Source organism: Sorex araneus, chromosome 1 (assembly GCF_027595985.1).
Source record: "Sorex araneus isolate mSorAra2 chromosome 1, mSorAra2.pri, whole genome shotgun sequence".
NCBI lineage: Eukaryota > Metazoa > Chordata > Mammalia > Eulipotyphla > Soricidae > Sorex > Sorex araneus.
This window is the reverse complement of record NC_073302.1, coordinates 340,358,677-340,374,634: the sequence shown is the minus strand read 5'-3', so window position 1 is coordinate 340,374,634 and position 15,958 is coordinate 340,358,677. Positions and strand designations below refer to the sequence as shown.

Below are 15,958 nucleotides of genomic sequence, written 5' to 3'. Positions count from 1 at the left end.
AAGCTCTTCCTTCTATGTTTGATCTCCACAATTTGATAATAACGTAGACAGGTGTAATCTCATTTAATATTATCCTACTTGGAGCATACATAGTAAAGTTTTTTAACATATCAATTCAGCTTTTTTATCAAGTTTAGAAGAGTTTGGTTATTTCATTTAAAAGTGTTCTTTGTGTTCATTTCTCTCTTCTCTTTCTGGAACTGTCATTATGTGTACATGTACTTTTGATGATGTGATAATTTCCAACATTCTGTTCATAATTTGTTTATATTTTACATCAAGTTTTCTTATATTCTTTGACTATACTTTTAAGAACTATTTTTAAAAAGTTGACTATAAAGTTCAAGTTATGGGCTTACTCGGGAACCGTTTCTATTGCATTTGTTTTTCCTACAACAAAGTCTTCTTCTGTTGTTTATTTTTGTCATTTATGATTCATTATTTATTTTGATGCACATATTTTTCATAAGGTGGCTACTCTGAATTTTTTCTCCACTTGACCTAGATTTTAATGTTGTTCCTACTTTAATAATTGTTTCAAAGTCATTCTATAAAGTTAGTATTTTTAGTGCTATGCTTGATAGTGAAATCTCTGCATACACTGTTTGGTAGCTAGCTAGCTAATAATTCCACTCAGATTTATTTAAATACCTTGAACCAATATATATCTCTCTGCGTTTGCCAAGGACTCTTGCGTGGATGTAGGAGAATGTCATCAAAGCATGTACATCTCTGTTCTAACCTTACTGTTTGTGAAGTCTCATGATAAATGAAATATAAGATCATATAAAATCTTCCTTGGGTAACATGTACACAACCCTTAATGTGAATGCCATTTTTGTTTAGATGACTAGAATGCATAAATTGAATTTTTTTTAAGTTTCCTATGAGCGTTTTGTTCTCCAGATTTTGCATTAAGAATGTTGGTTCATCTCTTGTTTGTGCTATTTTTCATTCTTCCTCAAGTATATGCAATGTTAAATAATTACTTCTCATCATCTATAGAAATTTCCCTTGCAAAAAATATCTTTACATGAGAAATCTCTGACTGAGTCAGGCTAAAGAAGTCTTGTGATATGTTGGGCCTTCCATAAGCCCCATCCTCCAAATAAAAATGATGCCCAGTATGCTAGAGCATATGCTTTGCATGCAGGAGGGCCAGATTTGACCCCAATTTCATACAGCTTACATGAGTACTTATGTGTAACCCCTGAATACCTCTGGATGTAGTGCACAAACAAAACCAAAAGAGTAACTTGGGGGGAGTGGGGATGGTGAATAGTGGCTTTTGAATTTTAAAATACCTTTCTCCCCAGACAGTAGCCCCCTGAGGTCTAGTTTTCATGCCTGCTGTGATTTAGAGATTGAGAGGTTGTTTGATTTTACAATTACTCTAGAAGGGCCTAAGAGACATTACAAAAGATCAGTCACTTGCTTTGCAAGCCACTGATTGAGTTGAGTTTCAGCCTCATGTATGGCCTCATGAACACTGACAGAAATGATCCCTGAACAATATATCAGAAAACAAAACAAAACAAAAGATTATTGTGCAGTCAAGGAGAGGAAGATAGAAATAAAAGAAGTTAAAATACAGCAAACTTGGACATTTTCAAAATCTGCCATTGTTCTTAACTAAATAGCTCTCAGATAGCTTCAATTTTCTGGCAAATTTTCAGGGTTCTGAAAAGCTTTAGGTAATTTCCTTTAGTATTTTAATTACTTTTATGAAGGAGAGGGGGTTTTGAAGGTGCCTAACCCCATTCTGGAGGTCTTTTTCTTTATGGTTAATTTTCATGATTTGTTTTTCTTCTTCCTATTAATTCTATTAATTTCTTAGACTGAATTAAAACTCCATGTTTCAATTCCTCTACTCTACTATAATTTCCCACTGTTCATCTATAACAGAATAACCAAACATGGTAGCATTATAGATAGTGTTTGTAAAATTTCAGTTAGAAAATACCACATAATGTTGTTATATTGCTGGTCTTTAGTTTTTTAATTTTATACATTAGTTTTTAATTTTGTGAAAATAAAATTATAAAGTTATTCATGATTAGTTCTCAGGAATACAATACTTCAATCCTGACCCTTCATGTCCACTACACTCTACTAATGCCTCTCACCTCCATTTGCCTGTGACTTATAGTACTGTTGTTGATAGGATTTCATAGCTAACACTTTATCATGCTTCAGCACCACTCACTCCTTCCAGCTGAGCACTGTCCTCCACCGTAGACATCCTCTCTCTGTCCCGTTCCTCAGCCCCCTGAAGAGACATGCTTCCTACTGAATACTAGTTCTTCTGTTCTCCATTTCCATTGCCTTTGAGTATTTGTTATTCCATGATTATGTTTCTTTATACCTACCATATGATCATTCTGTGTTGGTCTCTCTCCTTCTGACTAACTTCACTTAGCATGATACCCTTCAGTTCCTTCCATGTAGCAGCAAATTTTTGAACTTTATCTCTACTTATAGCCTAGTTCTCCCTCTTGGAGAACCTGGCAAGGTACCGAGAGCATCCTGCCCACATGGCAGAGTCTGGCAAGCTCTCCGTGGTGTTTTCGATATGCCAAATACAGTGACATGATGGGTCTCATTCCCCTTACCCTGAAAGAGCCTCCAATGCACCACCACTGGGAAGAACGAGTAAAGAGAGGCTGCTAAAGTCTCAAAGCTAGGATGAATGGAGACGTTACTGGAGCCCGCTTGAGCAAATCAATGATCAGGAGGATGACAGTGATTATCTTTACTTATGGCTGAGTAGTATTACATGTATATGCATCACAGTTTTTTTATCTAGTCATCTATTCTAGGACACTTGGATTGTTTCCAGATTTTGGCTACTGTGTGTGGGGTCCTCCCTGCGGGCATCATCCCTGTCCTGCAGGGAGGACCCTTCGAGGGGCTAAGGAGGGGACGCAACCGAATGAACAGATGCAGAGCCAGAAGGAGGAGGAGAGAAAGAGAGAGTTTATTCACAGCAGTTACAATACTTATACCTCTTGGTGGGAGGGGCTGGTATGCATGCTTGGACACCCATAGGAACAATAGTAAAATGCAGATCAGTCATGGGCGTTGGCTAGTGAGAGAGGAATGGCGAACTGATAAGATCAGTAAGGTCAGCAGTGGTGACCTTGTTACAGGAATCCCAAGTAAGCCTCCACTTGACTAGAGGATAAGAGCCGGGCTTGTAAAATGGCTCCCTACAACTGTGGCTAGTGCTGCAAGGAAATAAGGGTTCAAATGTCTTTTCTCCATTTTGATTTTGGGTCCTTTGGGTATATTCTAAGACCTGGTGTCCTTGGGTCAAATAGAGTTTCTATTACTAGATTTTTTATGAATGTCCACATTGTTTTCCAGAAAGGTTGGAACAGTATACATTCTCACCAACAGTAAATGAGAGTCCCTTTCTCTCTGCATGTATGCCAGCACTGGTTGTTCTTATTCATTTTGATGGGTGCCAATCTCTATGGTGTGAGATAACATCTCATTATTTTGAATTAATCTCTTTAAAGTATAGTAATGCAGAGCATTTTATCATTATCCGTCTTGCAAACATTATTTTAAAGTTAAGATCATGTCAAAAAGCTTGAATATCTAGTAATTGATTTGACAAAGGAGGTGAAATTTTATTTTTATAAATGAAAATTATAAATTACTTCTGGAAGTGAAAAACCAAAATGAAATGAAATGGCATCCCTTATTCATAAATTGGAAGATTTGATATTATAAAAATGATCATTTTATCTGAAATAATCTATGGATACAAAACCATCCCCATCAAAATCCCTAGGGACTTTTCCAAGAACATAGAAAAAAACTACTTTAAAAACTTGTATAAAGACACAAAACTTGAAGAATAGCCTTACCTATGCTAAGAAAAAAAAGATGGGAAGCATCATATTTCTAAGCTTTAAACTCTATAGCAAAGTCATAGTAATAAGATCTTCTTGGTACATGCTAGTTTGTTTATAAAAACAATTTTTTTCATATAAATGGAAGAGAACTTAAAGCACAGAGATAAACCCTCATATATATGGACACCTAACTTATGAAAAAGGGACTAGTTACATGAAATGGCAGCCAGGAGAGAATTTTCAAGAAATAGTGCTGAAAAAACTGGGTAACTACGTGAAAAATTAACCAGAAACCTGATGTCTTGCCCTGTATACAAAGGTTAATTCAAACTTGATTAAAAACCTTGATATCAAACCTGTTCCTATAAAACTACACCAAGGAAAACAGAGTCAGGAATTCTTTTAGATCTTGAAGTCAGAGGAATTTTTAATTATTCAACTTTATTGGCAAAGAAAACAAAAGTAGAAGTAAATGCTAGCACAATCAAGCTAAAAATCTTCTTTACTGCAGAAGAAGTGAACCCTACAATGAAAATAAATACCACTTATTGGGAGAAAAGATTTCCACATCATATATCAGACCTAGACTAATATTCAAGGTATATAAAGTACTGTCAAGGTTTCCCACTGCCAACAACAACAAAAACTTAACCTCAAAAAATGGGGAGAAGATACAAATGAAACTTCTTCAAAGATAACATAGCTAACAGATATGTAGGAAAAGTTACATTATCACTAATTATCAGCAAAGCATGTATGGAAACAAGACATCACCTCATGCCAGTTAGGATGGTCTATATCAAGGAAAGTAGAAATGGGACCAGATGTATTGTACAGGTTTTAAGTTTTTTTTTTTTTTTTTTTGCATATGACTGACTAAGATTCAATTCCTGGCACTTTAAATAGTTCACTGAGCAGTGCCGGAAGTTATCGTTATCGTTGAGCACAGAGTCAAGTGTGATTCTGAGCACTATTGGGTATGGCACATGACTCTCTCCACCCCTACTCCCACGCCCACCCTCTCAAAATCTAAAGAAAGTCAATAAACAGTAAATGCGGTTAGATGAGGAGAAAAAAAAGGACTCACGTTCATTTTTGGTAGAAGTGTTGCTTGATTCAGATCCTCTGAAAAATGATTTGGGGACTTGTCCAAAATTTAGGAATATAGGTTTTATGTGACCCTATAGCTCTACTGGGGCATCTACTCCAAGACACAGACACATAGAAAAGAATATATCTGCAGATGTGTTTATTACAATATTACTCTTAATAGCCAGGAAACTGTAAACAATTCAAATGTGTAATGACAAATGACCGAATGAGTGTATAAAGAAATTGTGGTATACAAATGCAATGAATTCTGCTCAGCTATAAGAAATGATGAAATCTTGTAGTTAATTGCAGCCGAGGTGGAAATGAGGAAGAAACCATGATAAGTGAAGTTAGTTAGAAACAAAAGAGACAAATATTAGATGATCTCACTCATATGCTAAGTATAAAGAAAAAGCACTGGATTAGACAATCCCGATGGATACAAACCCTGAGATAATGGCTAATATAATTCCCATCCAATGATGCCACAGGTATTGGGGTCTATAAGCAAAGGGGTTTTGAGACAATAGTGGAAAGATCTTGCCACTTCAGTAGTTGGCTTGGTGTATGAAATAGTAATATTGGTAGCACTGTATTACTGTTGTCCTGTTGTTCATCAATTTGCTCAAGCAGGCATCAGTAATATCTCCATTGTGAGACTTGTTACTTTTTTTTGGCATATCAAATATGCCACGGGTAACTTGCCAGGCTCTGCTGTGCAGGCAGATACTCTTGGTAGCTTGCTGGGTTCTCCTAGAGGGACAGAAGAATCAAACCTGGGCCGGCAGCGTGCAAGGCAAATGTCCTACCTGCTGTGCTATAGCTCCATCCCATATAATTTTATAATATTGGTACTGTTTTTATATTATTTTATACTATTTTTTTAATTATATAACCTGTCACTGTCACTGTCATCCCGTTGCTCATTGATTTGCTCGAGCGGGCACCAGTAACATCTCCATTTTGAGACTTGTTACTGTTTTTGGCATATTGAATACGCCATGGGAAGCTTGCCAGGCTCTGCCATGCAGGCGAGATACTCTCGGTAGCTTGCTGGGCTCTCTGATAGGGACAGAGGAATCAAACATGGGCCAGCCATGTGCAAGGCAAATGTCCTACCCGCTGTGCTATCACTCCTGTCCATATAATTTTACAATATTGGTACTATTTTTATACTATTTTATACTATTTTTATAATTTTATATTATTGGTATTATTAAAAATTAATAAATACTTAAAATTATTGAAAAGAAATTGAGTGGAACCTCTCCCTTTGTTGAATAATTAATGAAATTAAATATCAGGACTCATATAACTGTGATCTGAAGTTCAAATACAATCTATCACCCGTTTTTGTATGATATACATTGGAAAAACAGCATGTTTAATTTGCAATGACACCATAGTTGTACTAAAGTAATGCAATATACATGAGCAAATGAAGAATTTATTGCATAGTCCTAATCCACAGTAAAATGATGGTAAAGAAAATTAGAAAAAGTCATTAAGAGGATAATCTCATCAAATCAGAATTTGCAAGCAAACTTTGTGTATAAATGACTAGGTGAGGGAAGTTATTTACTGATGATAAATCATAAAACTGTGCTTGATTACAACAGCAAATGATTGTCTTCAGAGACCGTACAATTGATTAATACTATTTTCAGAAAAGAAAAGTTGTTTGATATTGGGGAAAAATGTCAATAGTCAGTTTAAAAATAAAGGAAATGGAGCTGGAGAGATATCACTGGGGTTAAGGTGCTTAGTGTCTTCCCAGCACTCGGTTAATTCCAGCTAAATCCCCAGCACCACAAATGGTTCTCTGAGAACCACTAGTAGTGATCTCTGAACACAGAGCCAGGAGTAACCCCAGGAGTAATCCTCACCTCCTCAAGCAAGCAAATAAATTGCTGTATCACTGTCATGCCATTGCTCATCGATTTGCTTGAGCGGGCACCAGTAACGCCTCCATTGAGACTTGTGACTGTTTATGGCATATCGAATACTCCATGAGTAGCTTGCCAGGCTCTGCCGTGTGGGCAGGATACTCTCGGTTGCTTGCTGGACTCTCTGAGAGGGGCGGAGGAATCAAACCCGGGTCGGCTGCATGCAAGGCAAATGCCCTACCCGCTGTGCTATCGCTCCAGCCCAAATAAATACATAAACACATGTATTGAGTGATTTTCTTGACTCTTAATCGATTGACAAATGCTAACTGGAAATTAGCGGTACTACTCTGTTTATCTTTGTTTTCCTCTGGGGAAAACCTAAGCTTAGGGATTGTGCTTAGGGATCTTGCTCAGTCCGGGGGATGGAATTGGGTCAGCTGCATGCAAGGCAAGAAACTTACCTACCTTTTTCTCTGGCCTTCTATCCATTTTTTTTTTAAAGAAATCAATTCTGAGGCTGAAGACACTTGAAATATTAACTTCTATAAATAGCTTATCAGATGCAACAATCTGTGAAACTATATTAAAAATATTGAAGACATAAATTCAGTACAATCTGGAGTGAAATCTCCTAAGATATATTACGACAGATAGTGATTAAAATATAAGTAAAGCATAAAACATCTCTAAATAGACAAATTTTCTAAACTTGTTCGATGTTATGTAGACACCAGATTTATTCATTATATTCATCATCTTTTATGAAGAAAATACATTTGAATCTACCATAACTTATTCAAGTAGTAGCGCCAGCAGTGAATTTCATTTCTCTTATGGATTTTATAGCTAGTTATGTGGATTTTTTGTCAGAACTAAAAGCTGAGTATCCTAAATTTTGCTCCTTCACAGTGGTTTAGGAGTGCAGCAGTGGTAAAGATTTATTGTGATTTTAATCTTTTAGCTTTCAATCAAGACAGGAATTACTTCTATTAAAATGGCTCTCAGTCACAATTACTGAACACTAAATTGTCTCATAATTTAGGATTCACCACAGGTTTGATATTTTTTTTTATGAAACCAGTATAATTATTTTCTTGAAAGCAGAGCTCCTATGGGAAGCTTGTTCAGAACCACACCCAGTAATTCCTAGGGCTTGCTCCTACCGCTGTGCTCTGAAATCACTCCCAGCCTTGCTCAGAGGAAATTGGCAGTGCTGCAGATTGAACTGGGTCAGCTCATGCAAGGAAAGCATCGTAACCCTCAGATGATGTCTCTGGCCCTGGGAAACTTAATCTATGACAAAGTAATTTGGAAAAAATTACTGAAAAAATGACAGAAAACTTTTTTCTGCCCAATTATAACAGCGATTTTTCTTTTCTTTTTCTTTTTTTCCTCTTCCTTTTTAAGACCTTGACACAAGTATAAAGGAAATTTCTTATATTTCAAAGTTAATTTAACTGTGCAATTCAGGATTTTCTACCTAACCTCCCAGTGCAAGTGATTAATCTGTTACATAATGACATGCTAAAAGGCAAATATTGAAAAAAGAGTCTAATAGAATCTGTAAATGCCTTCTGAATGATTAATATGCTCAATTAGAATCTGGTGCTCAGAGAGCATACGAGCACTTGGCAGTACCTATCTGTGTGAAAAGATGTTTTCAAAGATGATGTATGTTAAATCTCATTAGGGTCAGCATTAACATATGAACATTTGCAATTGATTTTGTAATAGAGAACACTAATTTTGAATGCCAATTAAGAAAATTCCCTTTAAAACCTTATCTTTATGATATCTGTGAAACAAAAAAGAAATAAAATGTTGATTAATATATATATATATATATATATATATATATATATATTGCTTTCTGGGTCACACCTAGCAATGCACAGGGGTCACTCCTGGCTCATGCACTCAGGAATCACCCATGGCGGTGCTCAGGGGACCATATGGGATGCTGGGATTTGAACCTGGGTCGGCCGCGTGCAAGGTAAACGCCCTACCTGCTGTGCTATCACTCCAGCCCCTGCTTATTATATTTTAAATGTTATCAATAAAAATTGTGAATTTATTCTCACTTATCAGATATAGTATATGATCTGCCTAAGTTTCCATATTTACAGTCTGTACACACACATTCTCTCTCTCTCTCTCTCTCTCTCTCTCTCTCTCTCTCTCTCTCTCGCTCTCTCTCTCTCTCTCTCTCTCGCTCTCGCTGTCAAATTTCTAGATAGTTATGCTGAATGGTCTCACATTAGCAGTCTGTGAATAAGAAGTAAAGATTAATTTTAGGATCATATGGAAAAGCCTTTGTCATTCCACGTTATAGCTAAAATGTTTTAGGTTAGAATAAGATGCTGAAAGACTTGGAAAAGAGGGACAGGGGAAATAGTACAGTAGGTTCTGTACTGTCCTCGCATTTTTCAATCTTGGTTCAGTGCCTGGCATCACGTATATTCTCCTGAGCACAGTTAAGTGTTATCTCTGAGAATAGATCTATGCTCATTCTAGTATCTATGCTCAGAAGTATGCCCTGAGTATTGCTGGCTGGATGCAGTTAAAAAGGAAAACAAGGGCCGGAGCGATAGCACAGCGGGTAGGGCGTTTGCCTTGCATGCGGCCGACCTGGATTCGATCCCCGGCATCCCATATGGTCCCCAAAGCACTGCCAGGAGTAATTCCTGAGTGCAAATCCAGGAGTAACCCCTGAGCATCGCTGGGTGTGACCCAAAAAGCAAAAATTAAAAAAATTGGCAAATAGAATAAAACTGTAATCAAGGCATCTAATCTTACTCTGACTTCTCTTAGACTATTACTGTAGAATCCTGTTTGAAAAAATTTGGTTTGTCTTAGTTACCAGAGGTTGTGTGATCTCACAGAGAACACAGGCATCGAAATCTATTTCCATGGAGATTTTACATGAATAAAATGATAGGAAGTAATTTTATTTGCAAAATAGTCAAGAAACTGCTCACCAGGAAGGCAAAGATTATTATATTTGTCTGCATACAAATGCCAATTTATTCTGACCTATAAAAGTCAGAGGTTCTTAGTGGAAAACCTTCAACAATTTGGGTATCTTCCATTTGGTCTACAATAACAGTAAAGAGGATAACGTAAACATTTCTGTCTATTGATGGCTGGAGGTGGACCATGGAGTGGCCACATTACTGTTATCATTCATAGGAATAAAGATCTAAGCGAGATATTTATTGTCATGCACAATAGTTTTATAAAATATAATACATTTGAAGGACTGGAGCTATAGCACGGTGGGTGAGGTGTTTGCTTTGCATGCAGCCAACCCAGGTTGGATTCCTCCACCCCTCTTGGAGAGCCCGGCAAGCTATCGAGAGTATCCCGCCCACATGGCAGAGCCTGACAAACTACCTGTGGCTTATTCAATATGCCAGAAACAGTAACAATCTCACAATGCAAATGTTACTGGTGCCCGTTTGAGCAAATCGATGAGCAATGGACGACAGGGCTGCCACAGTGCAGTGCAATACATTTAAAGTAAGATAAGAGATTTTATTTCTCAAAGATGTAAGTGTGCAACTGTGTATGTGTGTGTTTGATGGTGAATAGAGGGTGGGATTTGGCTGGGCAACACCTGCAAGATATCAATGCTTACTCCTAGCTCTGTGCTCAGGGGGCACTCTTGATGGTGCTTGAGGACCATATGTGATGAATGAGATCAGAGATTGCATGCATGCAAGGAAAGAGCCTTATTTCTTGCATTATAACTTTAGCCCTTTATGGTGATTTTTAAATTATATGAAAATTCCCACAAAGATTTTAATGTCAAACTATCTATTGATTTCAGTTGAACACTCACTGCACTACACCCCACTGACTTCTCTCACCTTTGAAAAACTACAGATAAGGATACAATACTGGAAAAACATTAAGTTACTTGCATATATTTTTTTCCCTGTTATTCAGGAAGAAACGTAAGAAGGTGACACATCCATGCAGAGTCTTGATGCAACAGGCCTTAGCTTTAAGGAAGTCAGATATGAATAGCACCTATGTAGTCACACACAAGAAAAAGCAAGAATTTGATTGCTGCACATAATTTCAAATTAGAGATGAACAGAACCGGATGCACTTCTTTGCCCTTTTATCTCCCTTGTTCTTTAAAGATATAAGTAAGAATGCCCATGACCTTGCCTTATGAAGGCCCTCTCACCCTGCGACTCCACTGCTATGTCTGACTTCAAAACCCAGGTCCTCGCTTTTCAACCCCAACAGCAGCCTTACTTTAATCACCACTTCTTATTTAAAAAAAAAATCTAACCCAAACAGGTTTCCTCCCATCTGAGACCTCTAATCTTAACTTTACCTTTAATCAAGAAACTGCACTTCTGAAAAATAGCCATCATGAACCTGGGGGCAGACAGAGGGCTCCTGTCCTGAGTGAGGGATCCCAAGTGGTCCCCAGTTCCTTTCTCCCCATTGCTTCTTGACAGGTCACTGGTGCTAAGTAAAATGTTGTAACACTCAGGATGCCTTTATTCAACAGGCTTCCCTTCAGTGATAGCTTCCAGATGTAAGAAAAATTTCAAAGTCTATGGCCCTCAACACCTCATTAAGTCCTTCCAGTGCTTCCAAAATTCTGTAATCACCAGTGTACTAATAATCTGTCTCTGTTTCAACATGGAGCAACAGGGATTTTAGAGAAACTAAGGAATGTGAGTCAGGAGGCTTCACAAATGATTCCCTACGTACAGAAAATAAAATGGTATTCATGTACTCTGGAATGTTTTTGTTACCTCTACACAATTTGTACCTTTCAATTTGTCATCTCCTCTCACACATATACATACATACATACGCATGAAGCATATGTGCACTTTCACACCAGGAACACTGTGATAGATGCTGATTTTTTCAATCCAATTCTTGGTGTGTGTAGTGAGAGGGGAGGAAGTGATGATATTATTAGCAATTAGCAATACAAAAACAATTCCCTTACTTTCTTAGGCACTGGGGTGAGAGGCAATCCTTTCATCCCAGTGCATAAGGAAAGTGTTTTTGTCACACTTAGATTCTGTCCCAGGAAACCATGGACAGCATATAAATACAATAAAAAGGGCTAATGAACAGCTATTACTCACCTGCAGAGTCCACCAAGAATGTGAAAGATTGATTTTTTTATCTGAATTTTGCATTTGCTTTAGTAATGTGTTTTATGATCAAAAATATCCAGTTACTTAAAATATTAAGTTAATTAAAACATTAAGTAACTTAAATAAAAATTAAGTACAAATAATATTATTAAGTATCAATGATAAATTAATAACAAACATTAAATATTAATTACTAAATAATCAAATATTGAGAAAATATTAATTTGCTTAATAAATGATAGTAAGTAAAATTCAATAATATTAAATAATACTAAGCAATAAATATTAAATAAAATATTAAGTAACCAAATTAATTGTTCAGTTCTCAGTTTATTGAACAAAGACATTGCCTTAGACTGCTATAAAAAGGAAATATTTTTTATTTAGGTTGGTCTGTCTATTTTCTAGATCACTTGTTATGTTAAATATGGTGCATAGTGTGGGAAACAGCACCTAAAATTACGACCTCATGCTGAAAGAATTATCTAAGGAAATAACTTTCCTTAGTTGTGGGGTTTGCCCTACAGCCCAGGTTCTTCTGCCAGGGGCACACACTCTAACCTTTATCTAAAGTAGCTGCTACTCTGGATCAGGCCTCATTTGTCTTCACGTTGTAGGAAATCCCAAGAGCAATGCTCATAGAATATGAAGGATCTTAAATAATGGACTGTCTGGGGGAAAGTAAGGAAGAAGGAAATTGTCTTCCTATCTTTTTCCTTGATCTACTGTCTGGTAACAATTTTAGTACTGAGATGCCTATGTGTATGTCTTTACAAAAAAATAATTTGCAGAAAATCTGAGTTTATACTCATCAGAAAAAAAAAGCCAAATTAGCATAGATGTTCTCTACTGTGAGGTCAGTTGTGAGTTGATCTAATAGAAACACATGCATGTTCTTTCCTTCACCTTGGCTGGGGTCATTCTGACCTCAGCTCTAACTTCTAAGCAAAGAGGTTAAAAAAGAAAAGTCTGTGAAGATTTTAAATTGTAAGCATTGAAAACAGAGCACATGGATTTGATGGAATCCATCTGTAAAGTAACATCTAAAGGCAAACAGAAAATTCTAATCATAGCTGATTTGGTCTACTTTAAAACACAGTTTACCTTCTCCTATGTAGAATGAAATAAGATTACACTGAATACAAAGATATGCTGAATTTTAATCTGTATCTCCCTTTCAAAATACCATGTACAGATTTTAAAAATCAAGCCTACAATCTTTCTAGCAAAGTTTGTAATACCTCAATGACTTTGTAAAGACTTTGTATATGCAAATGGTTTTAGAGAGAGGAGCCAGAAAGAAGATGGATTTTATTGAACACACAAAACTTAAAGCATGCAGGGATCTAACATTCAAGTGGAATTTCATCAAACTTGAACCACCATAGACGCAGAGATACTGGAAGTTTGCTGGGCATATGATGGAAGGTTTTCTTAGACCTAAAACCACAGTTTTATACTTACTGTCTCCTATTTCTCCCTCCCTAAAAAGTTTCTCCATTCTGGCAATAAAACAACCAGTGTTCAGTCCTAATAAATTCCAATCTGAAGGATTCCAGGATTGTCCTTTTTCACAGTGGCAGTTCTCTTCCTCCCTGAGTTTTATTCACTGGCAACCAAGAGAGCATGCTTTTTGAGAAAATCAGTGGACTGTCAACTTCCATCACATCCATTCAGATTTCAGGGCAATTTTTCACCCTTGCTTTGTAAAGTAAAGGCATCTTAGCAAGGATATTAAGTCAGATAGAATCTGGGGCTGTCCCCATCTCCAGGAAAAGGAAGTGACCACAGGAACCTTTTCTATTTGCTCATACATAGGATCTTAGGAGAATTAACTGTCAAAAAACAAACATATTTACATATTTGTATTTTTAAAGCTTTGCTTGCTCCCAAGGTAAACATACTGCATTGTAATGAATAAAAGATGACCAGGTTAAATTTTTAAATAATGAAATTGCAGTGTGACTGTGAAGGTTTCTATTCTGAAGTTTGATTCGTGCATGTGTATAAGTGTGTAGTGGTATGTATATGTGTGTAGTGTATATGTGTGGGTGATGTGGGAGATAGGCAGGTTATACATTACTGCAGAATGGAAGTGAAATCCTGAATCTACAACTTGCACCGATCTTCCATAATTTAGGTGATTTTTATCTTTCCCAGAACACAAAAGTTCATAGTGAGAATTGGCCATAAACGAAGTCTGAGATGAGTAACCATGTTAATATATACAAAGATCTTCCAGAGAAGGCAGTTATACTCCTCAGGATACAAAACTCTTATCACACCAAAATACATCTTGGGGCAAAGGATGTTCACTCTAGTTTTGCAGGGAATTTGATCCCTACCTTCAAGAGGTAGTTGCAACAGGATTTTCTAAACAGTGATCCAAAAACATCAGAACTGCTTTTTTTTTTTCTGCTGCCTCGATAGCTCGACCCTGGAGGAGGCAACTGAACTCCTCTGGACACGAGCAGCGCCCCAAAAATGCCTCCGAACTGTGTGATCGGAGCTACTGGCCCATGCGCCTCCAGCGGGGCACGGTTCTTCTCTCCAGGCTTCTCCATCATATGAGCACCACAAAAGGGAAGTAAAAGATTGCAGTGATGCAATTACCAAAAGAATTTTCCCTGGACTTCATATAGAAATCCCAAACCGCGCGGCTGAGACCTAACATCTCCTGATTGTCAGCAGTGTGAAAAGGTTCCTTTTTAGCAGGTCTTACTGTGGGGGGAAACTCCAAATAATAGTACCGAGTTTTTTGTTGAAATATTGAAGGTAATCAAAGTAGCAGCTATTTCTTTAGACTGTGAACTAAGCCAAAGCCCCACACTGGCCGAGGTGAGGAAATATCCTTCTTTCTCGGTTCTTTTCCCTTTTCTGGGAGAAACTCGGTGTGGTGTCCACCATATTATGAAGTCTATTAAGCAGGCACAAACTTAGAGGCGCGGGAATGGGAGGGGAAAAAAAAACAACTATATACTTGGAACAGCGGGACGCTTGGGAAGTCTTGGGCCGATACCAGCTCATGCTCCGCGGAGACTCGACCCTGGTGGCCACACTTTTGAGTGGCCGTGATGTTGCTGATCAACCAGAATCCGGAGCCTAACTAGACTACTTCCGGTTCCGGAAACTACTTGCAACCATGTCTCTAGACTGAACTAAGCCATAGCCCCACACCAGCCGAGGACTGGAAATATCCTTTTTTCTCGTAGGGCAGCGTGGTGTCAGCCATAATATGAGGACTATTCATTAACCAGGCACGAACTTGGTGGCGCGGAAAGGAGGGTGGAAAAACTCTATGTACTTGAAACAACGGGACTTCATATCTCTCCAGTTTCAGCAATGGAAAACTAATTATCAAATGCTGCATTGGCAGTAGGGCTGTCTTTCTTGGGGGAAAACTCCAACAATAGTGAATGTTGTGTTGAAATATGGAATGTAATCAAGGTAAAGTGAAAATGAAGTGAAATTTATCAACTAAGCAGGCAGGGATGGGGGGTGAAGGGCGGGGGGTGGGAGCTATACTGGGGTCTTAGGTGGTGGAATATGGGCACAGGTGAAGGGATGGGTGTTTGAGCATTGTATAACTGAGACATAAACCTGAGAACTTTGTAACTTTCCACATGGTGGTTCAATAAAAAATAAATAAAATTAAAAAAAAAACATCAGAACTCCTTAAGACACGGAGATGTTCCTTGTCTCCTCCACAATAATCTTCACAGGACTTATACTCTTACTGTTAGTTAAGAATTTGTAAAACATATTTTTACTTAATCACATTATTCTCGACCCAGGGCATAAAATTTTCCTAAGAATTTGCAAGATTTCTAGCACTGTTTACAATAGCCAGAATTTGGAAAAGAACCGAGTGCACCCAAAAGAACAGATGACTGGTTAAAAAAACTTTGGCACGTCTACACAATGGAATACTATGCAGCTGTTAGAAAAAATAAAATCATGAAATTTGCATATAAGTGGA

General features: G+C 37.5%; 1 protein-coding gene across 1 annotated transcript in view; it reads left to right on the top strand.

Moving 5' to 3' along the window:
* The window catches only part of KCNU1 (potassium calcium-activated channel subfamily U member 1), a 204,294-nt gene that overhangs the window by 130,101 nt on the left and 58,235 nt on the right, over positions 1 to 15,958 (top strand). Inside the window, exon 22 of the mRNA XM_055128431.1 lies at positions 11,974 to 11,987. Coding sequence (XP_054984406.1) covers positions 11,974 to 11,987 — 14 coding nt within the window. The remainder of the gene's footprint in view (positions 1 to 11,973; positions 11,988 to 15,958) is intronic.